The sequence below is a fragment of the Hippocampus guttulatus genome, chromosome 13 (genome assembly GCF_054856545.1).
Source record: "Hippocampus guttulatus isolate MCC_2025c chromosome 13, RoL_Hgut_1.0, whole genome shotgun sequence".
Classification (NCBI taxonomy): domain Eukaryota; kingdom Metazoa; phylum Chordata; class Actinopteri; order Syngnathiformes; family Syngnathidae; genus Hippocampus; species Hippocampus guttulatus.
The window spans coordinates 19,337,889-19,354,177 of record NC_141273.1 but is presented as its reverse complement, the minus strand read 5'-3'; the positions used below and the strand labels follow the sequence as shown (position 1 = coordinate 19,354,177).

The window sequence follows — 16,289 nt, the reverse complement described above, 5'->3', positions numbered from 1 at the left end:
TCCTCTGGAGGCACAGGTGATAAGGAATAAAACATCAAAAGGGGGAAAACACTCAGAGACACCTAAATACACACTGTTGAGTTGGCCGAAGTATCACTATGAAGCAGGGATAATCTGGCACCTGCACCAGGTCTTACTGGCTACTAAACCGAGTTTAGAGATGGTTTACAGGTAAGAGTGAGCGCCCTCCAGAAAGTGCCCCTCCCAGCCTGAAACTGAAAAAAACACCAAGAACAAGCGAAATGGAACAGGAACTAGGCCCGCCAAAATAAGCTTAAAACTCTACTATGCAAGCAAAACATTTATCAACAACACCCAGAAAGGCCCCCTGCTTTTCTGGGGCTGAGCTCATCTAAGATGGACTGATGCAAAGTGGAAATGTGTTCTGTGGTCTGACAAGTCCACATTTGAAATTTCTTTGGGAAATTGGGGATGTCGTGTACTTTGGGCCTAAGATGAAAAGAACCATGTGGACTGTTATGGACGCAAAGTTCAAAAGTCAGCATCTGTCTCGGTAAAGGGGTGTGTTAGTGCCAATGGCATGGCTAACTTACACATCTGTGAGGCACCAGCAATGCTGAAAGGCACATGCAGGTGTTGGAGAGAACCTATGCTGTCATCCAACAAACGGCTTTCATGGATGCCCCTGTTTATTTCAGCAAAAATATGCCAAAACACCTAAAAGAATGTCGGTTCGAGACTGGCCTGCCTGCGGGTCATACCCGCCGTCTCCCATTGAAAATGTGTGATGCATTATCAAGCGTAAAATACAACAACAGAGACCCCGGACTGTTGAACAGCTGAAGCTAAACAAGAATGGGAAAGAATTCCACCCACAAATCTTCAACTATTACTGTCCTCAGTTCCCAAATGTTTATTGAATGTGGTTAAAACAAAAGGTGATGTAACACAGTGGTAGACACGACCCTGTTCACACTTTTTTGGAATGTGTTGCATGCATAAAAGTGAAAGTTAGTGACTATTTCCTAAAAACAAAAGTTATCATCTTGAACATGAAATATCTTGTCTTTGTAGGGTATTCAATTAAATATAGGTGGAACATGATTTGCAAATCAATGTATTCTCTTTTTATTTACCGTATTTTCACGACCATTCGGCACACTCCCTGTTGGGCGCAGTCTCAGTAATGGGTGCTATTTCTGTGTTTGACACTTACACAAAACACACTGTATTATTGGGCGCAGCCAGAAATGGTAAAACATACGCCAGCTTAAACATATGGCATGCATGAACGCATGCTAAAAACACGTTTTTATAAAGGCAACGGAAGCAAAACTGAGTTCGGTTGTACTTTATTTAGCCATTTTACAATGTACTCACGTTTTTCTCTTCACCTCTTATACGCTCACCCTTCACTCATTGGCGACTGGTACCTGCTAGGGGCGTGCCTTTAGAGTCCTCTTACACGCCTACCCTTCACTCATTGGCGACTGGTACCTGCTAGGGGCGTGCCTTTAGCGTCCTCTTACACGCCCACCCTTCACTCATTGGTGGCTGTTACCTGCTAGGGACGTGCCTTTAGCATCCTCTTACACGCCCACCCTTCACTCATTGGCGGACTTCCGCATGCCTGTCGTCACTCACTCCGCCTTTTCTCTATATAAACAGCATGTCGGCCAGAAGCGCTCTCAGTCATGCTTTGAAACTCGGCTCATACACTAGATGCTCCGCATTATAAGGCGTCCTGTCCATTTTGGAGAAAATTTATGACTTTTAATGGCGCCTTATAGTCGTGAAAATATGATATGTTTAACCCAACATAATACCTGCAGTGGAATCGGGTTTGTCTTAAAAATAAAAAACAAAGCATATCCACAAAATGTGCTGTCCTCACGACACATGACAATAGAGCTAGACAGCCAGCGAACCAGTAAAGAAAACTCAGTACAACAACTTTTCTTGCTTTTATGAGGTTTCCTTGTCCTTACAAGCAACAGATATAAAAAGGGAAAATCTGGGAATGAGTGAGTTTTGTGGTAAAAAGACAAAAGTCTTTGAAGGCTCAAGCATTTGTGCATAGATGACCTATTCCGAACAAACTGAAATAAGAATAAGAAAACCTTTATTAGTCTGGCAATGGAGAAATTCCCAATTCACAGCAGCAAAGTTATGAAAGGAAGAAGTAGAACAACAAAATATAGGAGCTGCTGGAAAGGCAGCCACTGTCGCGGCGCCATTGTGAAGTCAAAATAACAAAAATAACACAACACAACACATAGGACACAGACAGTCGTGCAATCTTCACCAATTTTCTGATAGAGAGCTCTTACTCTCACATTGTTTTATTCTGACTTTCGAACTGTGTTTACTATGAGACAATCAATAATAAACAAAAATATATGATCAAATCAGAATCAGAATCATCTTTATTGGCCAAGTATGTAGAAAACACAAGGAATTTGTCTCCGGTATAACACGCTGCATTAGTATCATCGTAAACAAGGACCTGACAAATAGGTATGGAGTGCGGTGGTACCACCCAGTGACGACTGTGAGACAATGTGCAAGTATCAAGCAGAGCTAAAGTGATCAGTGGTAGAATACAATACTATGACAGTTTGTACAGTTGGTGCAGAAAATCATTTAACCATTTTAGAGTGACCAGTAGCAGTGTTTGTAGTACAAGAAGAGTGACTACGTCAGTGACTGTTTAGGGAGTTAATGGCTAGAGGGATGAAGCTGTTTAAATGTCTGCTGGATTTGGTGCGCATGGATCTGTAGCGCCTGCCTGAGGGGAGTAGCTGGAAAAGGTGGTGGGCAGGGTGCAGGGGATCCAGGAGGATTTTCCGTGCCCTTGTCTTCATTCTTGCAGTGTGCAAGTCCTCAAGAGTGGGTAGGGCGGTGCCAATGATTTTTTCCGCCGTCCTAACTGTCCGTTGAAGTCGGATTTTGTCCTTTTTTGTGGCGGCCCCAAACCAAACCGTGATGGAAGAACGCAGGATTGATTCGATGACTGCCGTGTAGAACTGACGTAGCACCTCCTGTGGCAGGCCATGCTTCCTCAGCAGCCTCAGGAAGTACATCCTCTGCTGGGCCCTTTTCAGGATGGAGATGGTGTTGACTTCCCACTTCATGTCCTGGGAGACTGTGATTCCCAGGAACTTGAAGGTCTCGACGGTTGGCGCAGGGCAGTTGGATAGTGTGAGGGGCAACTGGGGAGAAGGATGTTTCCTGAAGTCCACGATCATCTCTACAGTCTTGAGCGTGTTCAGGCCGAGGTTGTGTCGACTGCACCAGAGCTCCAGCTGCTCCACTTGTTGGCGGTACGCAGACTCGTCGCCGTCTTTGATGAGACCGATGACCGTGGTGTCGTCTGCGAACTTTATGAGTTTGACAGCTGGACTTGTTGAGGTGCAATCGTTTGTGTAGAGGGAGAAGAGCAGTGGAGAGAGGACACATCCCTGTGGGGCTCCAGTGCTGGTGATGATGTTGTTGCTCCCAGTCTCACCTGTTGTGTCCGTCCCATCAGGAAGCTGAGGGTCCACTGGCAGATCGTAGGGGACACACCGAGGTGGAGAAGTTTGGGGGTGGGGAGTTCCGCGATGATGGTGTTGAACGCAGACCTGAAATCCACAAAGAGGATCCTTGCGTAGGTCCCTATGCTGTCGAGGTGTTCGAGGATGTAGTGCAGACCTATGTTGACTGTGTCCTCCACAGACCTGTTTGCCCAGGAGGCAAACTGAAGAGGGTCCGGCAGGGGTCCGGTGACGTTCTTTCGGTGGTTCAGCTCAGGAAATTTTAATGTCTGTTCTCCGGAAGGCATGACACAAAACACAAAATAATGACAATGATAAAATCATCAATCTTAAATGAAGAGAGAGCGGACTCACCTCCAAACAAAGGGGCATGCATATGTCGGTCAGTGTGTTTACATGCACACATTTGTTGGTTGTATGCACTTTTCACACTTCTCCATGAAGTCCGAGTTTATATTCAACACAGTGGTCAATCTAGGGCCAAACTCCTGTCTGCCTCAACAATAGTTAACGATGATGCACTTTTGAACTTGATTAGCTGTGGGGAAAAAGATTCAAACCAATTTTATTTTGTTTCTCCACAGACCGTGTAACAGAAGTCAAGACTGATATATACGTGACCAGCTTTGGCCCAGTGTCAGACACAGACATGGTACGTCTTCTCCCCACTTTATGTCATTTCCAAATTGAGCCATATGAAGCTCTCGATCGGCATCAGCTTGTGTTTATGGGATCAGGATTGGGGTGTTTACATGAGCGATGTTTGTAAATATATTGTTTTATTGTGAGGTGGATGAATTATTTTTGCTCCACGCACCTCCATCAGTGCTTAGTCAGTCTTTTTTTTTCATCTATTGTCAATCGTCAACCGAACAGGCATCTTTCAGTGACGGACTGACGGACATTAGTCTGCCTATGTATGCCTCCCAGTTTTTAACAACTAGCTGCATGCAAGCATCAAATATCCTCAGTCACGAATATGTAAATTTGTAGCTGTTTGCAATTCCAATGTCTGTTTTATGTACCAGAGATTTTGTATTGGATGGTAGCGATGACTTACAATGCTGACGAAAAAAAGAACCCACCTTCATGGCTGGTCCACCTCACTGCAAAATAAAAAAACGCTGGAAGGATATGATGCACATCGTGATGCGACCATGGAGTGCCCCGTAACCATGGATGCCGCCATCTTGAATTAGCGCTCATGAGGGGAGGGTGCTGGGGGAGCACCAATGGAATTACTCGATCGAATCTGATTGAACTGATGTATGCACCATTGAAACCAGAAAGGGACATGACAATGGTCCTTTGTACAAGATGCGAGATGCAGGGCAAATGCTCAAAAGGGCAATCTCATCCCTGTAGCTACTGTGTTTGGACCACAATTTCAACTGTGGTAATTTTTTCAGAAATCCCCCACTGATTAGCGCCATCAAGAAACTGCCTACCACATGCCTCAGCAAAATGACACTCCATTTTTGTCACATCTAGAACCAAGTGTCGCAGAATCAATTCGCAAGGGCGGCCTGGTGGTTCAGTGGTTTGCATGTCGACCTCACAGTGCAGAGGTCGTAGATTCAATCCTGGCTCCGACCTCCCTGTGTGGAGTTTGCATGTTCGCCCCAGGCCTGAGTGGGTTTTCTGCGGGCACTCCGGTTTCCTCCCACATTCCAAAAACATGCATGGCAGGCTGATTGAAAACTTAAAATTGGCCCTAGGTGTGAGTGTAAACGCAGATATTTGTTCGTCTGTGTGTGGCCTGCGATTAGCTGGCAACCAGTTGAGGGTGTCCCCCGCCTACGGCCCTAAGACAGCTGGGATAGGCTCCAGCGCGCCCAGGACCCTCATCAAGAGAAGTGGCTCAGATGATGGATGGATGTTTATATTTATTTATGTATGCTTAATATTCTTCATTTCAATGGCAAAACATGATTTGGGATACGAGTGTTCTGAGTGACAAACAAGATCACGGAATAAATTCAACTTGTGTCTCAAGGCCCAACGGTAAATTCACAAGATCCCAAACTTTGTCATTCTTTTATTCATTCATTCCTTTTGCCCATAGCTCTGACATGAACATTATACACATCTCATCGACTTCCCCCACCACCCCCATTACGTTCTCATTCCATCTCTCAAGCACACCATCTTGATGCTTTAAAAGCGTTCTTCAATCACAACCGTACCTCCTCCCCACCCGAGTCTTTTCAAATGTGGACTGCACATGGCAGATAGGGAAATGGAAGTGACTGTGATGGAGACAGCACCTTCGAAAGAAAGAAGAAAGAGGAAGATGGGCTCATGCTTAATTCATTCTCCATCCTCATCAAACTTGCAACAGACAATTTCACTCCACCTCTATGTACACATCTCCTTTCTATCTTTGATAGCTTGGCTCTGACACACACATGCACACACCTTTTGCTCTCTGCAAGATTGGACGGACCCTGCTGCCCTCTGTGCCCGGCTGTTTATGATGGTTTCTTTCTTTCTGGATTGTCTCAGGGCTTGTCAATTTTGAAAATGTGCTTTGAGTTGAACACCTTGTGTGTTGAAGAAGCCTTGACGTAAACCATAGCTGACAATTGCCTGAGCAAGAGCTGCAGCTGAGCCTGAGAGACAATGCCTCCAGTCAGGTGTCATCCTCAGTCAAGCTGGAACAAGACAACGTACATTTGAGACTTGCAAGAGAAATTCACCATACTAGGCTTCTCGAAATGTGAAAAGATGAATAGGAAGAAGCCCCTGTATGTGAGCAATTTCGTTATTTTCAAACATGAGGAAAGCTGCACATGGCACATCACTCAAGGCTGTTCCTGTGTGCTACATGACCTCTAACAGTCACCAATTGTGATGAACACAGAGTAACCCCAACAATGTAATTGGGTCTGCAGCTGTGGTGTTAAGTCAAGACAATATTATTTATATCGTCCCACAACAGTATGTGTGCCCCTGTCTGTGTACATACTGTGTGTGTGTGTGTGTGTGTGCATGTGTATGTACAGTATATATTATAAAAAAAAAATATATATATACACACACACACACATACACACATACACACACACACACGCACACGGGGATTCGAATCCCGCTTGGGGTGAAAATGAGCACATAACACCATCCAGTGTGGGTCCTTGGGCAAGACCCTTCATGCTAAATGCCTACCTCATACAATGATGGGAGACAACAAAACGAATGATAGACATCACCCGGCCAAACAAGGTCTGCGTCAGGTGCTGGAGAACCAGAGCACCTTGATGAAAAATGGGCTACTGGAACAAAGCGGAGATGGGTGAGATGCGATATACCTACCCCATGGAACTGTTGGAATGCTACTACTCAAGCAACCCAAGTCAGCGGGGTTACATGCAGAGAATGTGGGCTGAATGGTTACTTCAAAAACCACAGTCATGGTTGACCATGAAACAACTAGTAGCTCAGTGTTCCAACATCCACAAAAGGGGAATTGCTGTCACAACTTGAGATTGATGAGGTACAACGCAGGTTCCATGGTGAAGGGCCAAGGCTGCCAGATCAGAGGAGGAGGTCATACCAGAGATTGGGAGGCAAGCCCCAATGAATGCAGATGATGATATTGGGAGGCCAGCCCCAATGAATGCAATGCTGAGCGAGGCAGCAACTGACCTGAAAGCTAAGATCATGGCGAGAATGAAAGCTGGGCAGCCTAGAAACCGATTACAACGGCTATGTGAAGTACCACCTGAAAGTCTCATGGAAAGTGTGAATGCAGCACTGAGTGCGATCCCTACCGTAACGATCACGGAAACCAATGAGCTGATATACGCTTCAGCATCAGTGATCCTAGAGATGCTTGGCTATAAGAGCAACCATGGGAGCCATGAGATACGTTACCCACCATGGAAAAGACGGTTGGAGGCTAAGATCAAGGCGGCTCGGAAAGATGTGAGTCAATTGACGGAGGCCCAGAGAGGTGTGATGAAAAGGCCGATACCTGAGAGGTACATCCAGATGACCAAACCTGAAGCACTCGAAACTGCCAAAAAAAGGTTCCAAACCTTGTCCAGTTGCCTAAAGAGGTACACGAAAGAGAATGAGGCCAGACGAATAAACAGGCGGTTCGCAACACAACCTGCGAAAGTGTACGCTCAGTGGCAGGGTTCTGACAGCAGAGAAGACCCACCAAGACTGGAAACTGAAAGGTACTGGAAAGGCATATGGGAGAAGGAGGTCACACATAAAAACAGTGCACAATGGCTGGTGATTCTGAGAGAGGAGCACAGCAACCTCCCTGAACAGAGCCCAGTTACCATAACAGTGGCAGACATACAGGACAGAGTCTCAGATATGAAAAACTGGACAGCACAAGGCCCAGACATGGTCCACAACTACTGGCTAAATAAACTCACAGCACTCCATGAGCGCCTAGCAGCACAAATGAACCAGTTGCTGAGGGATGGGACTCACCCAGGATGGCTCACCAAAGGGCGAACGATCCTGATCATGAAGGATCCCTCAAAGGGTGCAATCCCATCCAAGTATCGGTCAATAACCTGTCTCTCCACAACATGAAAGCTCATGTCAGGCAGCATTGAAGGCTAAGATAAGTGGACACATGGATCAGTACATGAACGAAGCACAGAAGGGCATTGGTAGAGATACCAGAGGAGCCAAACATCAGCCCCTGGTTGACAGAACAGTCGCACAAGACTGCAGGTCCCGACACACCAACCATGGATCACTGAATGCTTGGAGTTGTATCAGGTGAACAGGACCCTCAGAGCCTTCGCTGTGAACTCAATGAGGATGTGGAAAACATCCTCATTGAAGCCAATGGCAAGCCACTTACCCAAGTGTCCATCAAATGTGGCATAAACCAAGGCGATGCACTCTCCCCACTGCTGTTCTGCATAGGACTGAACCCCCTAAGCCAAGTAATCGCTAAGACAGGCTATGGATACCGCCTCAGAAATGGAGCTACGATTATTCACCTGCTCTACATGAATGACATAAAGCTTTATGCTAAGAGCAAAAGGGACATAGACTCCCTGATCCACACAACCAGGATCTACAGTGACATCGGGATGTCATTCGGGCTTGAGAAATGTAGTCGGATGGTGACTAAGAGAGGCAAGGTAGTCCACACTGAAGGGGTCTCACTCCCTGAAGGAACAATAGCAGACATTGAGGACAGCTACAAGTACCTCGGGTTACCACAAGCCAATGGCAACCTCGAACTGGCAACAAGGAAAGCGGCTACAGCCAAATACCTCCAGCGGGTGAGGCAAGTCCTAAGAAGCCAGCTCAATGGCAAGAATAAGACCTGGACAATAAACAGCTATCCCCTGCCAGTGATCAGATACCCTGCAGGAATAATAAGGTGGCCAAAGGAAGAGATTCATAGCCTCAGTCTTCAGTCTTTGAAGTCAAGATGGCGCCCGAGTAGGCAGCCCTCAGCAAGTGCTCTCATGAGCCTTGCTTTTTTTTGTTGTTTTTGTGTTTGTTTTGTCACTTTGTGTTTGTTGTTACGTCGTGTGGAAATGATGTGGACTTTTTTCAGCATTTTTTGGCCACGACATTCATCAAGGAGGAGACTGTGCTTGGTGGTTGCGCCTTCTCGGCAGCATGGGTATACCAGCATTGTTTTTGACTGGGAGGAATGTCGGCGCCATTTGACTGTCGTTGCTGGACAGTCCCGGGGCGCTTGTGTCTTGCGCCTGTAATGGGCAGCATTTTTCACAGCCCCGCTTTGTTCAGCGGAGAAATCGGTGCTGTTGAACGGTCTGCGGCTGGATGGATGTAAGTCTTGAGGAGCCGACGATGAAAAGAAAGGAGCGTTAGCGTGGAGCGCCGCTGCCGATTTGGAACTAATCATGTAATTGATGTTGTAACTAAAATAGTAAACTTCATCAGGGCACGAGCATTGAATCAAAGGCAGTTTGTTGCACTTTTAGAGGAACACCAGGCTGAACATAATGACATCAGCTACCACATAGCTGTCCGTTGGCTCAACCTGGGCAAAGTGCTAAAAAAGGTTTGGGATCTGAAATCAGAGATCCGAGAGTTTTGTGAAATGAAAGGCAAAGACATCCCACAGCTTTCTGATGAAGACTGGATGTCAGATTTTGTGGATGTGACTGCACTGATGACTACACTGAACACTCAACTGCAAGGCCATGAAATGCACTAACTGGTGAAGGCTTTCATGACAAAGTTATAGTTTCTTACAAGCCAACTGGAGAGCAACAACCTCACTCACAAGCAAACCCTGAAAGAAGTCACACCATCAGCTGATCACCTCCGCAGGTACTCATCCATGTTAAGAGCACTGCATGGTGAGTTTTCAAGGTGACTTGAAGATCTCAGAACAATGGAGGTTGAAATGCAAATGATTTCCCTTTACCTGCAATGTAGATAATGTACCCAATGATGTCCAGCTGGAACTCATTTACCTTCAGTCTGACACAGTACTGGCTGAGCATTTTTCGTCACAGTCACTGCTGGAATTCTACTCTTCTCTCAAGGAAGAAGAGTTTCGAAACATGAGAACACGTGCAGAGGATGTTTGTTCTCTTTGGCTCGACCTACATATGTGAGCAAAGATTTTCCGTGATGAAGTTGAACAAATCCATATACAGATCTTCCCTGACTGATGATCATTTGCCAGCTGTGCTTCGCATCTCCACCTCAGACTTTCAACCTGACTTTGATACACTTGTTAAAGACCAACAGAGACGAGATTTCTCTCATTGAATAAGAAAAAAAAAACCAACTGAAAAACTCTAAATGAGGTGATTTAACTAGAAATGTAGGCTTTTTTTCTTTTTTATAATCGGCTGTCTTTAGAAAGTTAAAAACCTCTTTCCAGCAACATATCTTCTTCTTCTCCTTTCGGCTTGTCCCTTTTCAGGGGTTGCCACAGCGAGTCATTAATTTCCATCTTTCCCTGTTCTCTGCATCCTCTACTCTGAGGATTACTCTTTCCAGCAACATATAAATCTCAAAATGCATTTTGGGGTGAATGTGACTGAAAATGATCATGAATATAATCATCATCATCACAAATGTTCACATTTTGGCAACCATTGTTTTGGAAAATGTTATTCAATAAATGACAGGGCGATATGACAGGGCCCGGTAGTCCAGTGGTTAGCATGTGGACTTCACAGTGCAGAGGTAACGGGTTCAATTCCAGCTGCGGCCTCCAGTGGCGTGCGGTGAGGTTCATGGTTGGTGAGGCACTGAATCCTTTAGTGTCCGATTTACAAATATATAAACCAAAAACAGTAGCTCATTCAATTGGCTACTGGTTATTTCATATCCAAAATTTGACCCCGTGGGTTCTCCAGGGTTAAATATTCTATTGTATTTTTCTTAGACTAATCTATTTAGTTATAAGATTGCAATGAAAACTGTTTGTGTCTTACCTTTATTTGTCGATGAAGTCCATGCGCCTGTCCTTCACCACAAAACCACCTTCACCACGTTACTTTGTTGTAAAAGTTCTCCTTATTTTCCTTTTAGTTTTAAAAGTCTCTGCGCCTCAATGGAGATGATCGCCAGGGAGGAAAGTGGTCCTGAATTGGTCCTATTCCGACTGTATGTTTTCAGTCTTTTCAACGCAGAGAACGACCTTTCCGCAGACGCTGTTGTAGCTGGTACAGTGAGCACCAGTTGGAGTAACTTTGTCGCCTCAGCTACAGCCTGTAGCAGATCATTCTGGGCCAAAAAGCTGAGAAGCTGTCCAGGAGATTTGCTTTCATTCCTCACCGTTTGTGAGCTGTGCAGTCCGATGCGATCAGCCTTTAGTCTGACAAAGTCAAAAACTTTGCATATTTTGACAGGCTCTGCAGTTTGGTGTCATCAAAATGTTGTGGCATCTCATTAAATTTTGAACAGTCGACCAAACCGAGGAAAGCTAGCTCAGAAAATGATCAAACCTCGCTTTCATCTGAGCACTGATGTTGTCCATAATCTTGTAGAACATTTGTTTTCTCTCATCTCTGACTGACTGATTTCTTTCGCTGTCGTTTCGGCCAAGGGTGCTGCATTTCTGCTCAAATCGCTCATACAGTGTGTTAAAGTCCTGTCTCATGCGTTCAACAACTCCGATGGTGTCGTGGGTTCGCACACAACAATATCCAATGTTTGTTTTGCAGCACTCTAAAAAGTGCATCAGTTTTGCTGAAAATGCCCTCATATGCCATCATTAAAAACCATGTCGATGCTTTTGACAGCCATCGATCATATCTAGTGACCATCATTTGAGTGTCATTGTCCCAGCGATCGGGATCATATGTTTGCGCTACTAGTTTTTTAACACAGCTGTTTTTCTCCAACACTTCCAAGACATACACAGCCACAGCAGGGGCTCGCCTATCATCACTTACGTCATCAAATCCTAAAAATGCTTCCTTCACCACACAGTCCACTTCACTTTTGGCTACATAGTGCAAAATAACAGAGATCTGTGCTTTGTTTGTGATATCCGTAGTCTCGTCCACCTCTACAGCAACAAATGGGGCAGCATTGATCTCCCTTTTTAGATCATTTATTATCACATCACCGATTGCTTCAATTAGATCGTTCTGTATTCTATTGGACAAGCCAGAAAACACAGTGGATGAGTCCAAATGTCTAGCTAACCTCTCATCTTTCTCAGCAAAAGCATGTAATAGTTCTACATAATTGCCACGATTAGAAGAGCTTGCCCTCTCGTCGTGACCACGAAATGCCAACTCCTGTTTTGCGAAAAAGCAGGTTGCATGAATGAGGTCTTTCAAAATCTCTCGGTTTTCCTTTACCTTGGCATTGTGGATGCTAACGTTGAGCCTCCGCTGTTCGTTCAATGCCAAATCGATCCTTGCGCTGTTCATGTCACAATATCCCGTGTTAGTCCAGACATTGTCACAAGTTGAGAACAAAAGGCAGGGAAAACAGTAAAGACGGGTTTTCGAAGGACAACCACAAGGATCGCACTTGACTCGCCTGGCGCCTCTGCGCAGAAGAACAGCGCAACGTACCTGTTTGCTCACGGACGCCCTCTTAATTGTGGCAGAGAACTATCTGCCGCAACATGTGCCTTTTCACTGCGGTTTTATTTCCCAGCGGTTTTATTTCTAAATATGTCACTAAAAAAACCCATTAAACTTTAATGGTTAAAAACATTAGCCAGACTGTGGAAAAGCAGGTCAAATAAACCTATCTGCAAACATTATATTGGCGACGTGCAGATGTACGGCAAGCAGCACCTGCCAGTTGCATGTATCAACCCAGTTTGTGATGATCGCGCAATGCAATGCGCATTCAGAGGTGCGGCTCTGCCTCACCTGGCTCCCCTGACCGCACGTCCCTGTGTGGAGTTTGCATGTTCTCCCCGGGCCTGCGCAGGTTTTCTCCGGGAACTCCGGTTTCCTCCCACATTCCAAAAACATGCTTAGCAGGCCGATTGAACACTCTAAATTGTCCCTAGGTGTGGGTGTGGATGGTTGTTTCTGTGTGCCCTGCGATTGGCTGGCAACCGGTTCAGGGTGTCCCCTGCCTACTGCCCGAAGATGGCTGGGGTAGGCTCCAGCACCCCCCCCCGCGACCCTAGTGAGGATAAAGCGGTTCGGAGGATGAATGAGTGAATGAATGAATATTCAATAAATGTCATTTTTTCCAAAGACAACCTCTGTTTTTCATTGCTCCTAACATATACTCTAAAAAGTCCCAAAAAATGCAAAATACTGCTTTTTAAATAAAGAAATGAAATTAATATTATGTAGAATTTAGTTCAGCCTTTTGATCCGGCCCTCCATAATATTTTCTGGTTCTCATGTGGCCCCATGCAAAAAATAATTGCCCACCCCTGACTTATGTTAAGACCCGAAAGCTCCTGACCATGCATGAAGGGTTCCATCCCAAATCCAGCACCCTGAGACTGTTTGCAAGCCGTCAGGAAGGAGGCTACTAGTGTTTGTCAGAGCCACTGTCCAGAAAGAAACATCCAAGCTCCATGAATACATCAAAGAGAAGGCTCCAATGGATGACGTACTCAGAGAATATCTTGGGAATTCTCAATGGGGAACAGAGGATGATGTACTGGAAGAGGGACCAAAATGGGAGGACACGCCCCTACACGGGATGTACCACCGGACCATAACTGAAGTGGCTCATCTTAAGAAGTCCAATTAGTGGCTAGAGAGGGCTTGCCTGAAGGACAACACAGAGGCACTCAACCTGGCTGCTCAGGAGCAGGCCCTGAGCACCAGAGCCATAAAGGCCCAGATTTACCACACCAGACAAGACCCGAGGTGTAGGTTGTGCAAAGAGCCACCTGAGACGATCCAACACATAACTGCAGTGTGCAGATGCTGGCAGGAAAAGCTTACATGGAACGCCATAACCAGGTGGCTGCCAAAGTCTACCAAAACATCTGTGCGGAGTATGGTGACAGTAGTGCCTGTGGTGGTCGGAGCACTCGAGGCAGTGACCCACAAACTGGATGAGTGGTTGCAACAGATCCTGGGAACAACATCGGACATCTCAGTCCAGAAAAGCGCAGTGCTGGGAACAGCAAGTTTACTGGTGTGTGTGTGTGTGTGTGTGTGTGCCTCGATGGGATCACCACCTTATCGTGGTGAGGCACTTTGCGCGTCTCCATGACCCCTAGAGCTATGTCAGCAGGAGTCCCGTACTCCTGGCAGGGTCACCCAAGCCGAACAGGTCAAAGGGTAGAGGCCAGACGAAGAGTGATCCCAAACCGGCACCTGGGGGCAGGCACAGGCGGAGTCCAACAGACCGGACTACCGGCAGCCCCCTGCAACTCTTGCCAGAAGAAGGTCGTCATGGGTACCCTCATGCCACCGGAAACCACCTGGTAGGAGTGAAGATGGTGGGAGTGAGGACTGTGCACCCACACCCTCACCTTAATCCGAACCTCTGCGCAAGCTTCTTGCCCCAACCCCACACCCAATCCCCCACCCTGCATCCCCCTAATCCCCCAAAGTCCTGTGGCGATGTGGAATGGCGGTGGGCACAGGCTGGATGTGGCTGGGAGTGCCTACCCAAACCATGCACACAGGCGGCAATGGAGTGATGGTCGTTGACACTGCGGGATGGAGCAGCGCATCTCTTCGGCAGCTTCCATCGTGACTGAGCAGCTCCACACTGCTCACCCCTGTGATGGGGAGGGACCTAGAAAATAATGTTCTAAAAATTGTCTGCTCTCCACACTCCGGACGGTAAACCGCAATCGTCAGAGCATCCCCCTTGCGGTCGAAAGGACAATAAACGAAATAGAAAAAATCTATGCATAGCTTCGTGGAACGTCCGCACACTGTTGGACCTGGCTGAAACTCCTGACAGGCCCCACCGGAGGACAGCACTTGTGGCCACAGAGCTCGCGAGGTATAACATCGATATCGCAGCTCTCAGAGAGACCAGAATACATGGAGAGGACTCCCTGACAGAAGTTGGTGCAGGGTATACCTTCTTCTGGAAAGGGGTCCCTGAAGGCACTCGTCGAAACCATGGAGTTGGCTTTGCTGTGCAGTCCCAACTGCTGAAGCGCATCCCAGAATCCCCTACCGGCATCAATGAAAGGCTGATGACATGGCGCATTCCCCTGGCAAAGGGACGCTTCGCCACACTCATCAGTGCTTACGCACCAACTCTGAATGCCGAGCACAGTATAAAGGAGGATTTCTACAGAGCTCTGGACACCACCCTGCAGCAAACACCGGGGAGATTTCAATGCTAGGGTGGGCACGGAACACATGGTATGGAGTAAAGTTATTGGCCAGCATGGAGTGGGCAAAATGAACAACAACGGCCTTCGGCTCCTCTCCCTCTGTGCAGAACATCAGTTGGTCATCACTAACACCATTTTCCAAATGAAGAACAGGTTTAAGACCACCTGGCAACACCCCCGCTCCTAACACTGGCATCTCCTGGACGATGTGATTGTCCATCAAAAGGACATACGGGATGTCCTCATCACCCGTGTCATGTGTGGAGCTGAGTGTTGGACTTGCCATCTCATGGTCAGATCCAAACTCCTCGTGAGCATTCAACCCCGTCATCCAAGGACAGCACCCAACAAAAGGCTCAACTGTGCAGCATTGAACAACCCCACCACCAAAGCCAACCTCCAGCGACTCCTTGCTGAAAACCTTGACAAGATCCCGGAGGAATCAGGTGACTGGCCAGCTCTGCAAAAGGCTATCCAGAGCACAGCCTTGGAGGTGCTTGGCCAGTCAAGGAGACGCCACTAGGATTGGTTTGACTGCAACTCAACCGAGATACATACACTTCTGAAAGCAAAGCATGAGGCCCATAAAGCTCTCCTGTCCTGCCCTACATCTCTCACCCGTAAAGCCACCTTTTCTGCAGTTAGAAGAGTGACCCAGCGAGCACTCCGTATCATGGAGGACACCTGGTGGGTGCAGAAGGCAAATGAGATCCAAAATCTGGCAGACTGTAACAACACCCAGGGCTTCTACAATGCCATCAAAGCACTGTGGTCGAGTCTGCGGCTCAAGGATCGGTCTCTATGCCCACGAGAAGTGGCACCAGCGACAGAGTCCGCAAAGTCTGTAACATGTTAATTCGATGTAGACCAGACAGAAAAGGTGCCAACGTACTGGTGGTTCAATGTTTAAAAACAGGTAACCAATCACTACTGAGGGGCCGGACCGGGGGTGCGGTATGCAAATATCAGGGGCAGTGTTTTCTTTGTATGTTACAATAAAAGTCTGAATTGGCGGGAAGGGAGATCGAGTGTGTGATCATCGGAGCAACTAAACCGTTGTTCGCTCTCAGAGATCC

At 46.8% G+C, this 16,289-nt stretch overlaps 1 protein-coding gene and 1 long non-coding RNA gene across 3 annotated transcripts in view; one reads left to right on the top strand and one right to left on the bottom strand.

Moving 5' to 3' along the window:
- Window positions 1-16,289, top strand: part of gabra2a (gamma-aminobutyric acid type A receptor subunit alpha2a) — a 77,718-nt gene that overhangs the window by 15,505 nt on the left and 45,924 nt on the right. For both annotated transcript variants that reach the window (XM_086126534.1, XM_086126535.1), the window contains exon 4: window positions 4,082-4,149. In XM_086126534.1, the coding sequence (XP_085982660.1) occupies window positions 4,082-4,149 (68 nt within the window). The remainder of the gene's footprint in view (window positions 1-4,081; window positions 4,150-16,289) is intronic.
- Window positions 1,913-10,372, bottom strand: LOC147196788 (uncharacterized). The gene is made up of 3 exons (XR_015102603.1): window positions 3,852-10,372; window positions 3,655-3,766; window positions 1,913-3,584 (listed from the first exon to the last, which is right to left on the bottom strand). It is a non-coding gene; the product is annotated as an uncharacterized LOC147196788 (long non-coding RNA).